The sequence below is a fragment of the Neomonachus schauinslandi genome, chromosome 6 (assembly GCF_002201575.2).
Source record: "Neomonachus schauinslandi chromosome 6, ASM220157v2, whole genome shotgun sequence".
Lineage (NCBI taxonomy): Eukaryota > Metazoa > Chordata > Mammalia > Carnivora > Phocidae > Neomonachus > Neomonachus schauinslandi.
The window spans coordinates 56,199,915-56,212,788 of NC_058408.1; the positions used below are offsets into that span (position 1 = coordinate 56,199,915).

Sequence of the window (12,874 nt, forward strand, 5' to 3'; positions counted from 1 at the left end):
AGGGTGGCAGTATGCTACCATGGTTAAGAATATGAAATCTATAGGCAAACTATTTTATGACATTACTAGCTGTGTGACTTGGTTCGACTTAACTATTAGTGGTGGGTTCCTTCCTGGCCTCCGTGCTGACTTTGGTTATTGAGTTCAGCCAAGAAAGAATTCAGAGCCAAACTCTCAAGTAAGCAAGAGTTTATTATAAAATCCAAAAGTGCAGGTACACTCTCAAGATGGCAACCATACTGAGGTTCTGGGTGTCTTTTCTTTTTATCCTGGCATGGCTTATGGGTGGTCTCCATAGCTAGGGTGGTCTCCAACCAAGGGTGCTTCCAATCATCTAAGGGACTCCTCCTAGTTGTTGAGAGGGGGAGTTTTGGCCCTATATGGCCCTTGTCAGAACTGTCATGGCAGCCATCCTCCCTAGGAGGGGTCAAAACTGCAATGTAAAGGTATTATAATGAAGCTATAGGTTACTGTAGGGCTGCTGGTTATAGGGAAGAATGCATGCATATCCTCCAGGGGTCTTTTCCAGTTCTTTGTGCCCTGGACCTGGTGGTGGTTGGCAGTTTCTTGGATTTTTGTCTTTTTAATGGTTGGAAAGTCTCGGGGCACCTGGGTGACTCAGTCCATTAAACATCTGCCTTCAGCTCAGGTCATGATCCCAGGGTCCTAGGATCAAGCCCCGCATTGGGCTCCCTGCTCAGTGGGGAGTCTGCTTCACTCTCTGTCTCCCCCCGCCCCCGCTTGTGCTCCTGCTCTCTCTCTCTCAAATATATAAATAAATAAAATCTTTTAGAAAAATGGTTGGAATGTCCTATTCCCTGAGCATATCTAGCTAACTGCCTACTCTATCATAACCTCTCTGTACATCAGTTTCCTCATGTGTGACATGCTGTTGATGTCTGGCTTAAGTGAATTAAACTCCAAGATATGCCTCTTTGGCATATTTGATTATTCTAAACTGATTATTTTTAAGAAACTGCAGACCCAGGAGGAGTTCTGAAAACTGAGTAGAAGTTACTCTTTTGTAAGAGATATTTACATGTAGAAGGGAAATTTCCATTCACAAAAGAGGGATGACCCTACATCTCTAGAAACTGTTATCAGTGGAAAAGGAATGGATTTAAACCTTATCCTTGTTTACTGGGCTTTTCTTGGTAACCTTCCAAAAATGCCCCCCTTCCAAAAATGCCTCCACTCCTTCTGTCTTTAGCTGGAGATAGTATTTAAGGTGATGGTTTTGGTCATTTGGTGAGTTACTTAGTTTTCCTGAGTCTTTCGCATGTGTACAGGAGATATACATGTTATTAAACTTGTTTGATTTTCTCATGTCAACTTAATTCTTAGTACAGCTAGAAGAATCTTGAAGGGCAGAGTAGAATTGCTCCTCCTCAACACCTTGTTTTACTTTTTAATAGAACTTACCATTATACAAACTTACCTTTGTTCATTTATATGCTTAGTGTCTATTTCTCCCCTTACCCATCAGCCCCCTAAAATTTGAGGCCTGTGAGAACAGGGAATTAATCTTGCTTTGTTGCTGATGTTTCCAGTCTGCAGAGCAGAGGCCAGTACACCAGGAACATTTATAAAGTATTTGCTGTATTGAGTAAGTAAACAAGAAGCAAATGTCAGGAAAGCCTTAGAGGAATCAGGAAAGTGTAGTCATTTAACTCATGTCCAGTTTCAGATAACAGTGGCTTGAAACTTGTAGGTTGTTGGTGGTGGGGCAGGGTACTTTGCAAAACTAAGATAACATTTCTAGCATTAAGCTACTCACACATCCTCTATCACTTAAAAAGAAAAAAAAAATGTTTTATTTGGGCCCCTTGAGCCCACTTTTTTGCAATGATTGTGTCTTCTTCTTCCTTCTTTTCTTAGTGGTCAGCACAGTACCTGACACAGGAAAGGTGTATGTTAAATATTTGTGGAATATTTAATAATAATTTAATTTAATAATTTAATATGTTTGTAAATATGTAACATGAGGTTTATGTTCAGCAACATTTGTATAGTGTTTAGAGTTTACAAAACAGGCCAATATTCCGTACAACATGGATATCATGATGTCTGTTGTCAACTTTAAATTATTTCAGCATTGACAGTATAATGTTCTGTGTGGGTTAATTGGTTGAAGCTATGCCCTAGAAGCAGCTAGCATTCTGGTAATCAGGAATCCACACTCCAGAGGTAGCTAGCTTGAATCATACTAGAAAGGCTACATTCCAGAGATGGAACTACAAATACTTTAGCCATTTGGATTTCTGATGACACCGGATGTTTTGTTAATTATCATAATGAGTGTCAGAAACGGGTATTTATTGGCAAAAATAACAGCTTATTAATTATCATGATGAATACTACAAATGGACTTCCAAAAGAATTCAAGATAGATGAATTGTTTAAAATGTTTTAGAAAATACTCTCCACATCTGAATAAATGGGGTCTGAAAATTCAAGGTGTCCTCAGCCTTTGGAGATGCCGTTTGAGGCTGCGTCCCTAATGGTGCTGGCTCTACCACTGGTCTGGAAGATTTCTGGTTGCCAGATACTGACTACACTGATAACAGAATCCTGCCTCTGGAGCACTGTTCTTCTGGTTCTCAACTTTCTAGTGCAAGGTGGTGGTCACTCTGCCCAGAACTGTATTCTACCCACAAGTGACTACAGAGCATTAAAATATGGTTAGTCCAAATTGTAAAAAAAATACATTATCAGATTTGAAGACAGTACCAAAGTGTAAAATATCTCAACAATTTTTCATATTGAATGCATGTTTAAATGACAATCTTCTGGATAGATTGTGTTTAAATGTGTTAAAATTAACTTTACCTCATTTTTTTTTTCTTTTACTGTTTTTAATGTGGCTACTAAAAATTTAAAGTTACATAATGTGGCTTGAATTCAATTTCTATAGGACAGTCCTGACCCAGAACAGAGCGCTCAGCCTTTGTCAAGCTTATCCAGCGGATTAAATACCGTATGTCGGCTTCCTAATAAACATTTGTTCAATACATTTCTGAATAAGGAGCAAAATTTGGCCTATTTTCACTTAACCGCATGAAGAAATTGTGGGATGCTTATCCATCTTAAACCTTTTCAGCTACCAGAAACCTTTCAGCTACCAGAAAGAACCTAAAAGTTTGGGATGATCAAATTATTTAGGTCAGCCGTCAACAGTGAGGTTGTAGAGCATTAAGTAGTAGCGATGAGAACAGGGAAAACTCAGTTTACTTTGAGTCAAGTCGTTTCAAAACTATTAGGTATATTCGCTTTATTCTCACAACATCCTATTAAGTAGAAACCATTAATATTACTAATAAGTACTATTAATATGATCAGTCCCAATTTACTCTTCGCTCAATTAAGCGTGACTTCAAACTTCCCGTCTCAATGGCTTAAGCCGGAACCACCTCCACCTCCGCCAGCTTCGGGCGGCGTTCTGCACGACTTCGGCCCACGCAGCGCAACCAATCGCGGCCGCGGGGGTGAGCTACGTCACTCTCCTAAAGGTCCAGGCCAATTTCCATACTTCTCTTCTGCGCCCCGCCCCTTTACTATTTGTTAGAGGTGACAGCGGCCATTTTAGGTTCGGGCGGATATCAAATTAGAACTGCGCGTCTAAAGGCCTAAAAATTGAAATCAAAACAAACTTGCGAGTTCAACTGAAACGCCAAGAAAGGAAACAGCTTCACAGACAGACCAGGCCGCTGGGAGCAGGGAGTCAAGCCGCGACCGGCCCCCCGCACCCACACGCAAGATGGCTTCGGCCTGAGAGTCACCTATGCGGCCGCTCTATCTCGGTTTCGGGTTCGTTCACCTCAGTGGTGGCGTCTGAGGGCTGGAGGCTGGCGTTCTGTCCGGTTTCCGGACCCATCTCTATGGTGTCGGAGGGAGCATACCCCCCGAAGATTGTGGGTGTAGTAGCTACAGCCTCACAGGGTAGGCGAGGGTGGTTGGTGTCAACAGGGGGCGAAGAGGGGACCGGAGCCAAGACCCTCGGCCGCCTCCCCGCCGCCCTCCCGCAGGTAACAGGGAGCCTTGCGCCGCTTCCTTCGTCAGTGCGGGACCGGGCCGCGGGGGAGGGGCCGGGCCGGGAGCGGAGGCGGTGGGCGCGCGCCCCGCTCGCGGATCCGCGCTGGGCGCGGCGCCGCTGCCAGTTGTGCTGTGCCCTCCGCCTCCGCTCAGTCTTCCCCTGCTTGTTACGGGGCGCCCTTCGGATCTGCGCTTGGCGGGCGACCCGCGCCCGGCGCGTTGCTGGCCGCCGGAGCTAGCGAAGGAAGCCGCGGAGCCGGGCCTCGCGGGCAGGTGTGGAAGGTGAGGGGCCAGCGGGCGGGAGCGCCGCCCCCGCCCACCCCCGGCGGTCGCGGTGGGACCCCGTTGGCCCCCGGGCCGCCCTCCCCGCCGCGGGTCGGGCGAGTGTGCGCGGCGAGACGGAGCCGGGCGGCGCTGCCGCCCTGGTGGGAACCGGGGGGCGCACCCGCCCCGGGAAGCCGCCGGCGTTCTTGCTCCAGGACGAGTGCCGGGCCCCCGGAGGCCGAGCTGGCTCTGTGCTTGCATAGTGGTTTTTATTTAGAATAAAGATGAAACATTTCTTGGAAGAGTGTGTTTAGGAAACCATGTGAATACTGAGTCGGGTCCTGAATTCCGGAATCACCGTTCGCTGTAGTTAAGGACCTGTGTGCATATCCACGTAACATCTCAAATCCTAGCTGAAATCATACTTAGTTCTTTTGGTCCATAAAGGCTTCACTATGTATTGCTGGTCAGCTAGCAGTGCTGGACTGAGTTCAATACAGGGAATATATACTTGAAACAGATCAAAGTAAAGGGCCAAGGTAACGTTATCACCAGGTAACAAAATATCAATCAGTATAGGGTGTCCTTAGAAATCACAGTGCAAGCCATTGTCTTTGGAACCTCCAAGCAGAGACTGCTAGAACAAAGATCATCTAGATTAAATTTTGAGGAAGAAGAGAGAGTTCCCCAGATGACATGGATTTCTTAGTTGAGTGTGTGAGTTGCCCGGTGACCTAGACAAGCGCTTGCATAATCCACAGGTGGCCCAGAAATGTGATGTGCTGCCCAAGTAAGCAAAAGGATGGACGAAGATAGGTGAAGCAGTTTTTAAAGAGAAGACCTTGATGCCTATTCAAGTCAGAAACTGCCTACCCAGCATTTTTATTATAGAGAGTGGGGATGGTAAATTCTACAAAATAACCATACTGAGATCACAATATTAGACTATCCTTTTCTGTGTTTTTGTGAATTTTTTTCTTGTGACTTTTTTATTTCAAAGCAGTCAACACATCTTTTTATTGTCACCTAATAAAGTTTGCAGTGGACGTAGGCTGTAATCCCCACTACTCTGAGAGCATTGCACTCCTGGTACTGGTAGACTTCTGTCAAGGTTAATCGTGCTTTCAAAACAGTAAAATGGCATTCTTTCTCTCAAGAAAGGGAGTCATTTCTTTCTTTTTTTAAGTTGTATTTCTTAGTGTCTTAAGCCCAAAATATACACTGCTAAGAAAAATTACTGGTTTGAACCTCGTAAAGCTTTCGTAACTCTAGATGTTGAAAAGCCCAGTGTTCCCACAAGGATGTATTTTGCTATTTAGAAATGACTGAGTTGGGCGCCTGGGTGGCTCAGTCAGTTAAGCGTCTGCCTTCAGCTCAGGTCATGATCCCAGGACCCTGGGATGAGCCCTGCATGGAGCCCATATTGGGCTCCCTGCTTCGGTCTGTGTGTGTGTGGGGGGGGGGCTGCTTCTCCCTCTCCCTCTGCCACGCCCCCTGCTTGTGTGCTTGTGTGTGCTCTCTCTGTGTCAAAAAAAATAAAATCTTAAAAAAAAAAAAAGTGACTAAGTAAATGTCCATTGCTCTACCTCTGCTGACTTCCATTCATTCCGCCAGAGCATCACTCCTCAATCCTGGTGACCATCTTATCTCCTTTGGGGACTAATATTAAAATTAAACAAACACCATGATATTCTGCCAAGAGGATTTTCATTTTCTTGCAGTTCCTTATGTGTTGATTTTGGAGAGCTGTATTTTGTGGCAAAGAGAGAACGAAGTTAGACTAGCCTCAGATACACACTTTTCAAAGTAACCCTTCTCTGACTAATTCCTCTAGTCTGACTGGTTTTACAGACGCGGGAGTTATAGAGTAGATTTTTCTGCTGCTGAAATGGCAGTTGGTTTCAAAGAACATTGACCCTTTCGAGCTACCTCGGTGGACCTCTGGCTCCCCCTGATTGTAGGGGTGTCAACGAAGCAGGGAGGAAATGGATTTGCAGCTTTGCGTCCCAAAGCCTCAAGATGGAGGGTAGTAATGTGCCCCTATAAATCTGACTAAGCTGCTCCCAGCCTTGGCTTTTCCTTCTGCTGTCAGCTGCCTTCCTCTGCTTGCCAAGCTTCTGCTTCTTGGTGGCTTTGGCTCACCATAGCCCTGACTCTACCTCATGGCATCCTTTTACCTTCAGCTAATGGAGTATCTCGTTCATTCAGATTCCTGAGGCAGGCAAGGATCTGGCCATTAGCTCTTCATCCAGGCCATGGGTCCTAGGGATGGCTCATATGTGCATTGACTGGCCTTTGGCCCAAGGAAGGCGCCTGACCCATTAACTGTGCCCTAGAGGAGAGGAGCAAGACCCAAGTACTGACCGTGACCCTCACAGTTCAGCGGGGGGATTGTCACAGTAGGGCAGGCACCACACCATCTCCAGAACGGGGGACTTAACAGTAGTTGCTTTTCCCCGTGAGCCTACATTAACACTAATTTTATTTATTTGTAGTCCTAATAGAGACTGGGACATATAGTTGAGATACGTGGCATTTTTAATACTGTTTTTTTCCTCCTACTGTTCTTAAGATAAATTGTAGAGTAGGTAGCAGCTCAGTGGGTTTGTTACAAAGACGACTTAGTTCTTATCCTCAGAAGTATTCTTGGATTTTGAATAATTTCAATTTTAGATAGCTTTAGCGCTTGTACGTTTGTGTTCCTTATACAGTGATGTATGTGGGTCTGTAGGCACTTGGAATTCTATGTTAAGTATGTGTCTTGAGCACATACTTTCATACTTTGGTAACACAGAGTGTTGTGTGGAACTTCACTAAAGTGGAAAAAAAATCTCAGTAGTGGGTCTGTGTATGATTGTTGGGTGTATATTTATTTAAAGGATGGGATTTGTTTAACTGAAAATTTTAAAGCTCTTTGTAGAATGTTTGGCCGTGTTATTTAGAACTAGCAACTTCTTGCTACATTGCCAGTTAGTTAAGAACCCTCTTTAAGTTTTATTTTTTTACGCTATGGTAAAGCCAGAACACATTTTGTAAACATACATAGTTTGGCCTCTACAGGTTTAAAAACATTTGACCCAACATTGAAAAATAGGGAAATTTCCACGTAAATCTTCAGGCTCTTGGATCCTTATGGTAAATGGCATGGTCTGGCAGCGCTGTTTGGAACCTGGGAGGCTGCGTGTCCTCCTTAGGTGCTTGCCACCCTCGGTGGGCAGCCCTGTGCTATTCTACGGACGCCACGTCCGCAGTCCTGCCATAACCATGGGAATTTGTATCCCCCTTGCAGAGAAAGATATGTTTTTATTGTAATAGACTGGGGAGGTGCAGGCACGTGTCTGTCTGTCTGCCTGGGAATTGCCCGTGATCTGACACCTACCGCAAACCTCTATTAATACTTGAGCATGTTTTTTCAAGGCTTTCTGTGTATGTATCTGTATGTATCTATGTAGATGCTTGCATAGATGGAGACATAGATCTATAACATTTCTTTTTGAAACAGAGTTATTGAGGTGTAATTGATACATAATAAACCGAACATACTTTAAAGTGTACGATTTTGTAAGTTTTGGTATTTATAGTCACCCTTTACCATAATCAAGATAATGACTGTTCCCCCCAAAGTTTCCTTACGTCCCTCCGCAACCCTCTCCTCTTCCCTGGTCCCTCTACCTGGGACCCCACCCCAGGCAACCACTGATCTATTCTCTGTCGTTGTAGGGTAGTTTGCATTTTCTAGAATTTTATGCATGTGTGGGTTTTTTAGCATTTGGGATGATACAGTTTTGCACTGTCCCCTTTGTACTTAGCGTGAGCGTGAGGAGCAGTGAGGGTGTACTCTTTGTTATGGTCACTGCCCTTTGTGTTCAGTGAGTTGTCTTTTTCCTTTCCTCTTGTTCTGCTGGTGTTCGCACTACTTTGCTTGGCCTGTATGAGCTCTGCACTTGTTAGCATGTTTTTCCTCATTGTTAGAAATACTCTCTAGGTTGTAATGTTCTTTTTATAATTTTAAGCTATTGTTCTATGTATTATTATACAGAAGTTTTCTCACTGATGAATTATCAGATTTTGTAACCCTTTCCTGTGAGGCAGGGTATGTGCGTAGGTTAGGGAGCATAGATGATCTTACCCTGGTTTTGATTGCTCTGGCACTCTGGAAGGGTCTCCGTGGGAGGGGAGGGGGGCGTTTAAGTGCATTTTCTCTAGAGCTGTTGGTGGTTCCTTGACAAGCATGGCTGCCAACTGGCTGAGCATTTGCCATTTTTATTGCCAAATGGCCTAGTTGATGAGGGTTGGAGAAACAAGTGGGTTTGAGTGGCCAGGTCTGGGTCCCTGGGATCTCCAGCACGTGTTGCAGACAGAGACTCATGTTGGACGGTGTTTTCTGATTCCTTTCAGCTCTGCTTGCTTGGCTTTGTGGAGGAGCTGCAGCACCACCTCACTGCATAAGGGATGGGATCAGAGAGCAGTGCTCTGAAGAGCTATGCGCTGAAGGAGCCACCTTTCACCTTACCCTCTGGGCTTGCCGTTTACCCCGCTGTTCTGCAAGATGGCAGATGTGCTTCCGTCTTCGTGTATAAGAGGGAAAACGAAGACAAAGTTAACAAAGCTGCCAAGGTACGGTGATGGGTGACGGCTTCATAGAGCTTTCTACCCTCTCGTTTTCTATTAAAAAATACGAAATTGAAATTACTAAAGGTCAAAGGAGGAAGATCATAAGGAATACTGTTTCTATTCATATCCTTTAAGAACATAGTTGTCCTTACTTCATGGGATAATCTCCCAATTTGCGTGACACAGTCAGATACCACAGATATAGCCAAAAGGCTTCATAAAACTCGGTGTGGTAACTTTTATCATCATTTTTTTTTTTAGTGAGAAGTTCAGAAGGTAATTTTCTATGGCTAATATGAGGTAAAGGAAGTTACTCTAGCTTAGCAAAAACCTCTGAGTATTGACATTCTGGGAAGTATATTTTTTAATTTGTAAGATCTATTCTTTTATTTATTTTAATTTTTAACTTTTTAATTTTTGTATTTTAGTTTTTAAATTTGAATGTAGTTGACACACAATGTTACATTAGTTTCAGGTGTACAACATAGTGATTCGACTTCTCTGTGCGGTATGCTGTGCTCACCATTAGTATATTGATGATGGACCTAGAAATAAAATATTTTAGAAACTGTGACTACTGTTTTTTCTTTTCCCGAGGTACTGTGAGTCCCCAGAAAGATTGTTGAGCTGGAGTGTTGGGCTGGACACCCCAGAAAGAACGTTGGCCCTGGGCTCTAGTTCTTGCTGAGGGGCCTTAGTCAGATCATTCACTTCTAGAGGCTTCAGTTTCCTCTTCAGGGAAGAGGTCCTCCCAGCTTGCACCTTCTGGCCACTGCTCCTGGAAGGGCACTGTCAGGGGACCCCAGCCTCTTATCAGAAACATGATTGTACCTTGGAATATAATTCAATAGAGCAATCCTAAGTGTCATTTTGAATTAGAGAAAACAGGCATTAGTTGGTATTAGTTGGTATTTCCTTGGATATTGAGCCATTCAGATTATCTTCGGGAAGGTTCTTCAGGGGACGCAGAGTTGTGGCTGTTCAGTGTTAACGGCTGGCACGCTATTTTCAGATGGACCTAGAGCTTTGTTTTGTTAGAGTTATGATCTGTATTACCGTGAGTCCCTTCGTGCTAGCAATAAGTAGGAGACAGGGATATCTATTTCATAGGTCTTTTTAAATGGCTTTTACCTTTTTTAATGATTATAAAGGGTTTTAGTATGTATCTCTATTAGTAATACAATTTCAGCATTTTATTGATCACATCAGTTCATTATTTGATGTTATTTTATCAGGCATGAAGTTAACAGTTATGGTGCCTAAGAAAATGTTCCCCTTGGGATGCATTTTCTGTTAATTGTGGTAAAAAAGATAGCTGGCTATTTCGTTGCTAAGTAATTTTGCTTTTTGGTAAGACCATGTTTTTGTCTTTTCCATCCCGTCCAGGTACTATTAATACTTTTTATTGTGATTTTGCAAAAGATAAAATGTTTTGCTTCTCTGTCATATTCTTATATGCAATTCATATCTGACATACTTCCAGCTATTTTCATTTAATGAGATTGCACGTTTTTTTTAAGTAAAAGAATTAGAGTGATTAGGATGATTATTACTAGTGAAATACTAGAGATTTATCATCTTTCTTAGTTTTTTTTGTAAGACCATAAGATTTTTTAATATTATATTACTCTTTATGGTGTATGTACCAAGAAAGTTTGAAAAACCCAGATCATAAAGTTTTTTTGTTTTGTTTTTTAAGTAGGCTCTGCGCCCAGCATGGAGCCCAGCACAAGGCTTGATCTCACGACCCTGAGATCAAGACCTGAGCTGTGATCAAGAGTCAGATGCTTAACCAACTGGGCCACCCAGGCGCCCCCAGATCATAAAGTTCTTAAAGGAAAAAAAGATCTGTCAATGTTTGAGGACTTCTGGGCGGGAGGAATTTCAGAGCTTGAGAAGGAACATTTTTTCCCCCCTTAGTACCTACTCTTCTAAACCATGGCTGAGTCTTTTCCAGTAGTTCTTACTTGTCTCCTATGTTCTGCAGGCCATCTTGTGGCTTTGGATACCTGATACATGAATCTGAGGAATTTGAAATGGCAACAAAACGATACGGAGTTTTGAGTTAGATCACAGTACTTGAAAAAATATATCACGTTTCATCAGGTTTTAGGACCTTGATTTTCCTAGATACCTGAAATATTAAAACAGTATAGTTAGCGCACCTCACTTTCTCTAGAGTTGAGGCTCCCTAGTCCTCCCTCTGATAGTTTTAATGACCACTTCAAGAGGATATACAATGTTTTCCTTGCAAATATTGTTAGGTTGTAAATGTGCTCTTCCTGTAGTGTTACAAATAAAAAACAACAGTCACAGTGCCCTGTGACCTCTGGAATAAGATGAAACGCAGGCATAACCTTTGGCCACAAAACAGCATTAGAAATTCTTCGAGTCCATCAGATCTTCTCATTTTATCTTGAATTCATTAGCTATAATAGTAAGTTTTCTCCCTGGTGGTTATGACTCATTTCTAATGAATAGTCAATAAGGAATGATAACTCCTAAATCAGAACTTGGTTACTGTGGTTTGCTATCATCTGAGTGCTTCGTTAGGGCCTCAAGGGAAGGACAGACTCACAGGCTGATTCCTGACTGTCTTCATGCTACCAAGGCAGCCACCCTGACTGCAGGAATACGAATGTGGATGCTGTGCACCTGCCTTGGGAGAAGGATGCTCTTCTTCATGATGGATTCAGCTGCTTTCTGGAAGGGCCAATCAGCATTTTTGAGAATGCACATTGTGTGGTGATGAGCAGAGAAGAGATGACTGCTTGCATTAATCACTTGTGGAGTGCTCTACCGCTCTTCCTTCTGTTGACGTGTTCTTTTTGTTCCTCTCCTCCTGAGGCCTTTTCTGTGCTATTTACAACCCTTATTCCAGTAAATCAACTTCCCTATATTGTCAGCTTTAAAAAAAAAAATAATTCCTTCCCGTATAATCAAAATCTGGTTCTCTTATAAGTCTCCTGAGCATTATCCACTCAGAACTTCAGAAGTACCCCCTCCCCCATCCCTCAGGTATGTTGGGCCACCTCCAGATGGCGCAGGCCCCTTCCCAGCCCCCACAAGTTTTCAGACTTCATTTTCTCCTCCTTTCCCTCTAGTGCTTACAACCGTCTGGCCTTCTGCCCCAAGTGAAATATCTGCCGAAACCTCTTCTCTGAGCTCCAGATCCACATTCTCACTTGCCTGTGGAAATCTCAGCCTGGATATTTCATCAGCACCTCTAATGCGGGCTTTCCAACACAGGATCCTTTATTCCTTTCCCCTCCTGCATTTTATTCCTTGTTTCTCATATAACCTCTAGGTGTTGGCATTTAGAGACAATGTACTTCCATCGTTGTCTCAGGTTTGCATCTTAAGAGAAGAAGGAAGAATATTTCTCCCTGAAAATTCTTGCTCTTAGTTTAGGCATCTTGATTATTTTGTCATATTTCTTCAACAGAGTGAAATTATGGCTTGCTTCCTGTCTAAAAACTTGCAAGTGAATTTGAGCTAAATAATGAGTATGTTGTGTAGTTCTCAAAGTGAAAGAGCAAACCGAGGTAGAATAGTAATGAAAAGCTAAGCCCCTAAGGCTTGAATTACTCTGCTATAGCTGAGTCATAACCCATTCCTGAAAACTAGAGTTTATATTCAAGACTTGACTTTCACACTTAACATCTGTGTGGGCATGGATAAGTACAAATATGGACAGATTATCCAGTGCTACTCATTTTTTTTCCTGAAGATTTTATTTATTTATTTGACAGAGGGACCACAAGCAGGGGGAGTGGGAGAGGGAGAAGCAGGCTTCCCACGGAGCAGGGAGCCCGACGCAGGGCTCGATCCCAGGACTCTGGGATCATGACCTGAGCTGAAAGCAGGAGCTTAACTGACTGAGCCACCCAGGCGTCCCTAGAACAGATGATACTTTCAAGGCACTCCTTCCACAAAGTCCCCCTTCTCCACCAGAACAAGAGTC

The 12,874-nt window shown here is 43.3% G+C and overlaps 1 protein-coding gene across 2 annotated transcripts in view; it reads left to right on the forward strand.

Moving 5' to 3' along the window:
* The first annotated feature begins 3,587 nt into the window (after nt 1-3,587).
* Nucleotides 3,588-12,874, forward strand: part of SCYL3 (SCY1 like pseudokinase 3) — a 41,287-nt gene continuing 32,000 nt past the window's right edge. For both annotated transcript variants that reach the window (XM_021682825.2, XM_021682823.2), the window contains exons 1-2: nt 3,588-4,025; nt 8,695-8,913. In XM_021682825.2, the coding sequence (XP_021538500.1) occupies nt 8,749-8,913 (165 nt within the window). In that variant the 5' untranslated portion in view covers nt 3,588-4,025; nt 8,695-8,748. The remainder of the gene's footprint in view (nt 4,026-8,694; nt 8,914-12,874) is intronic.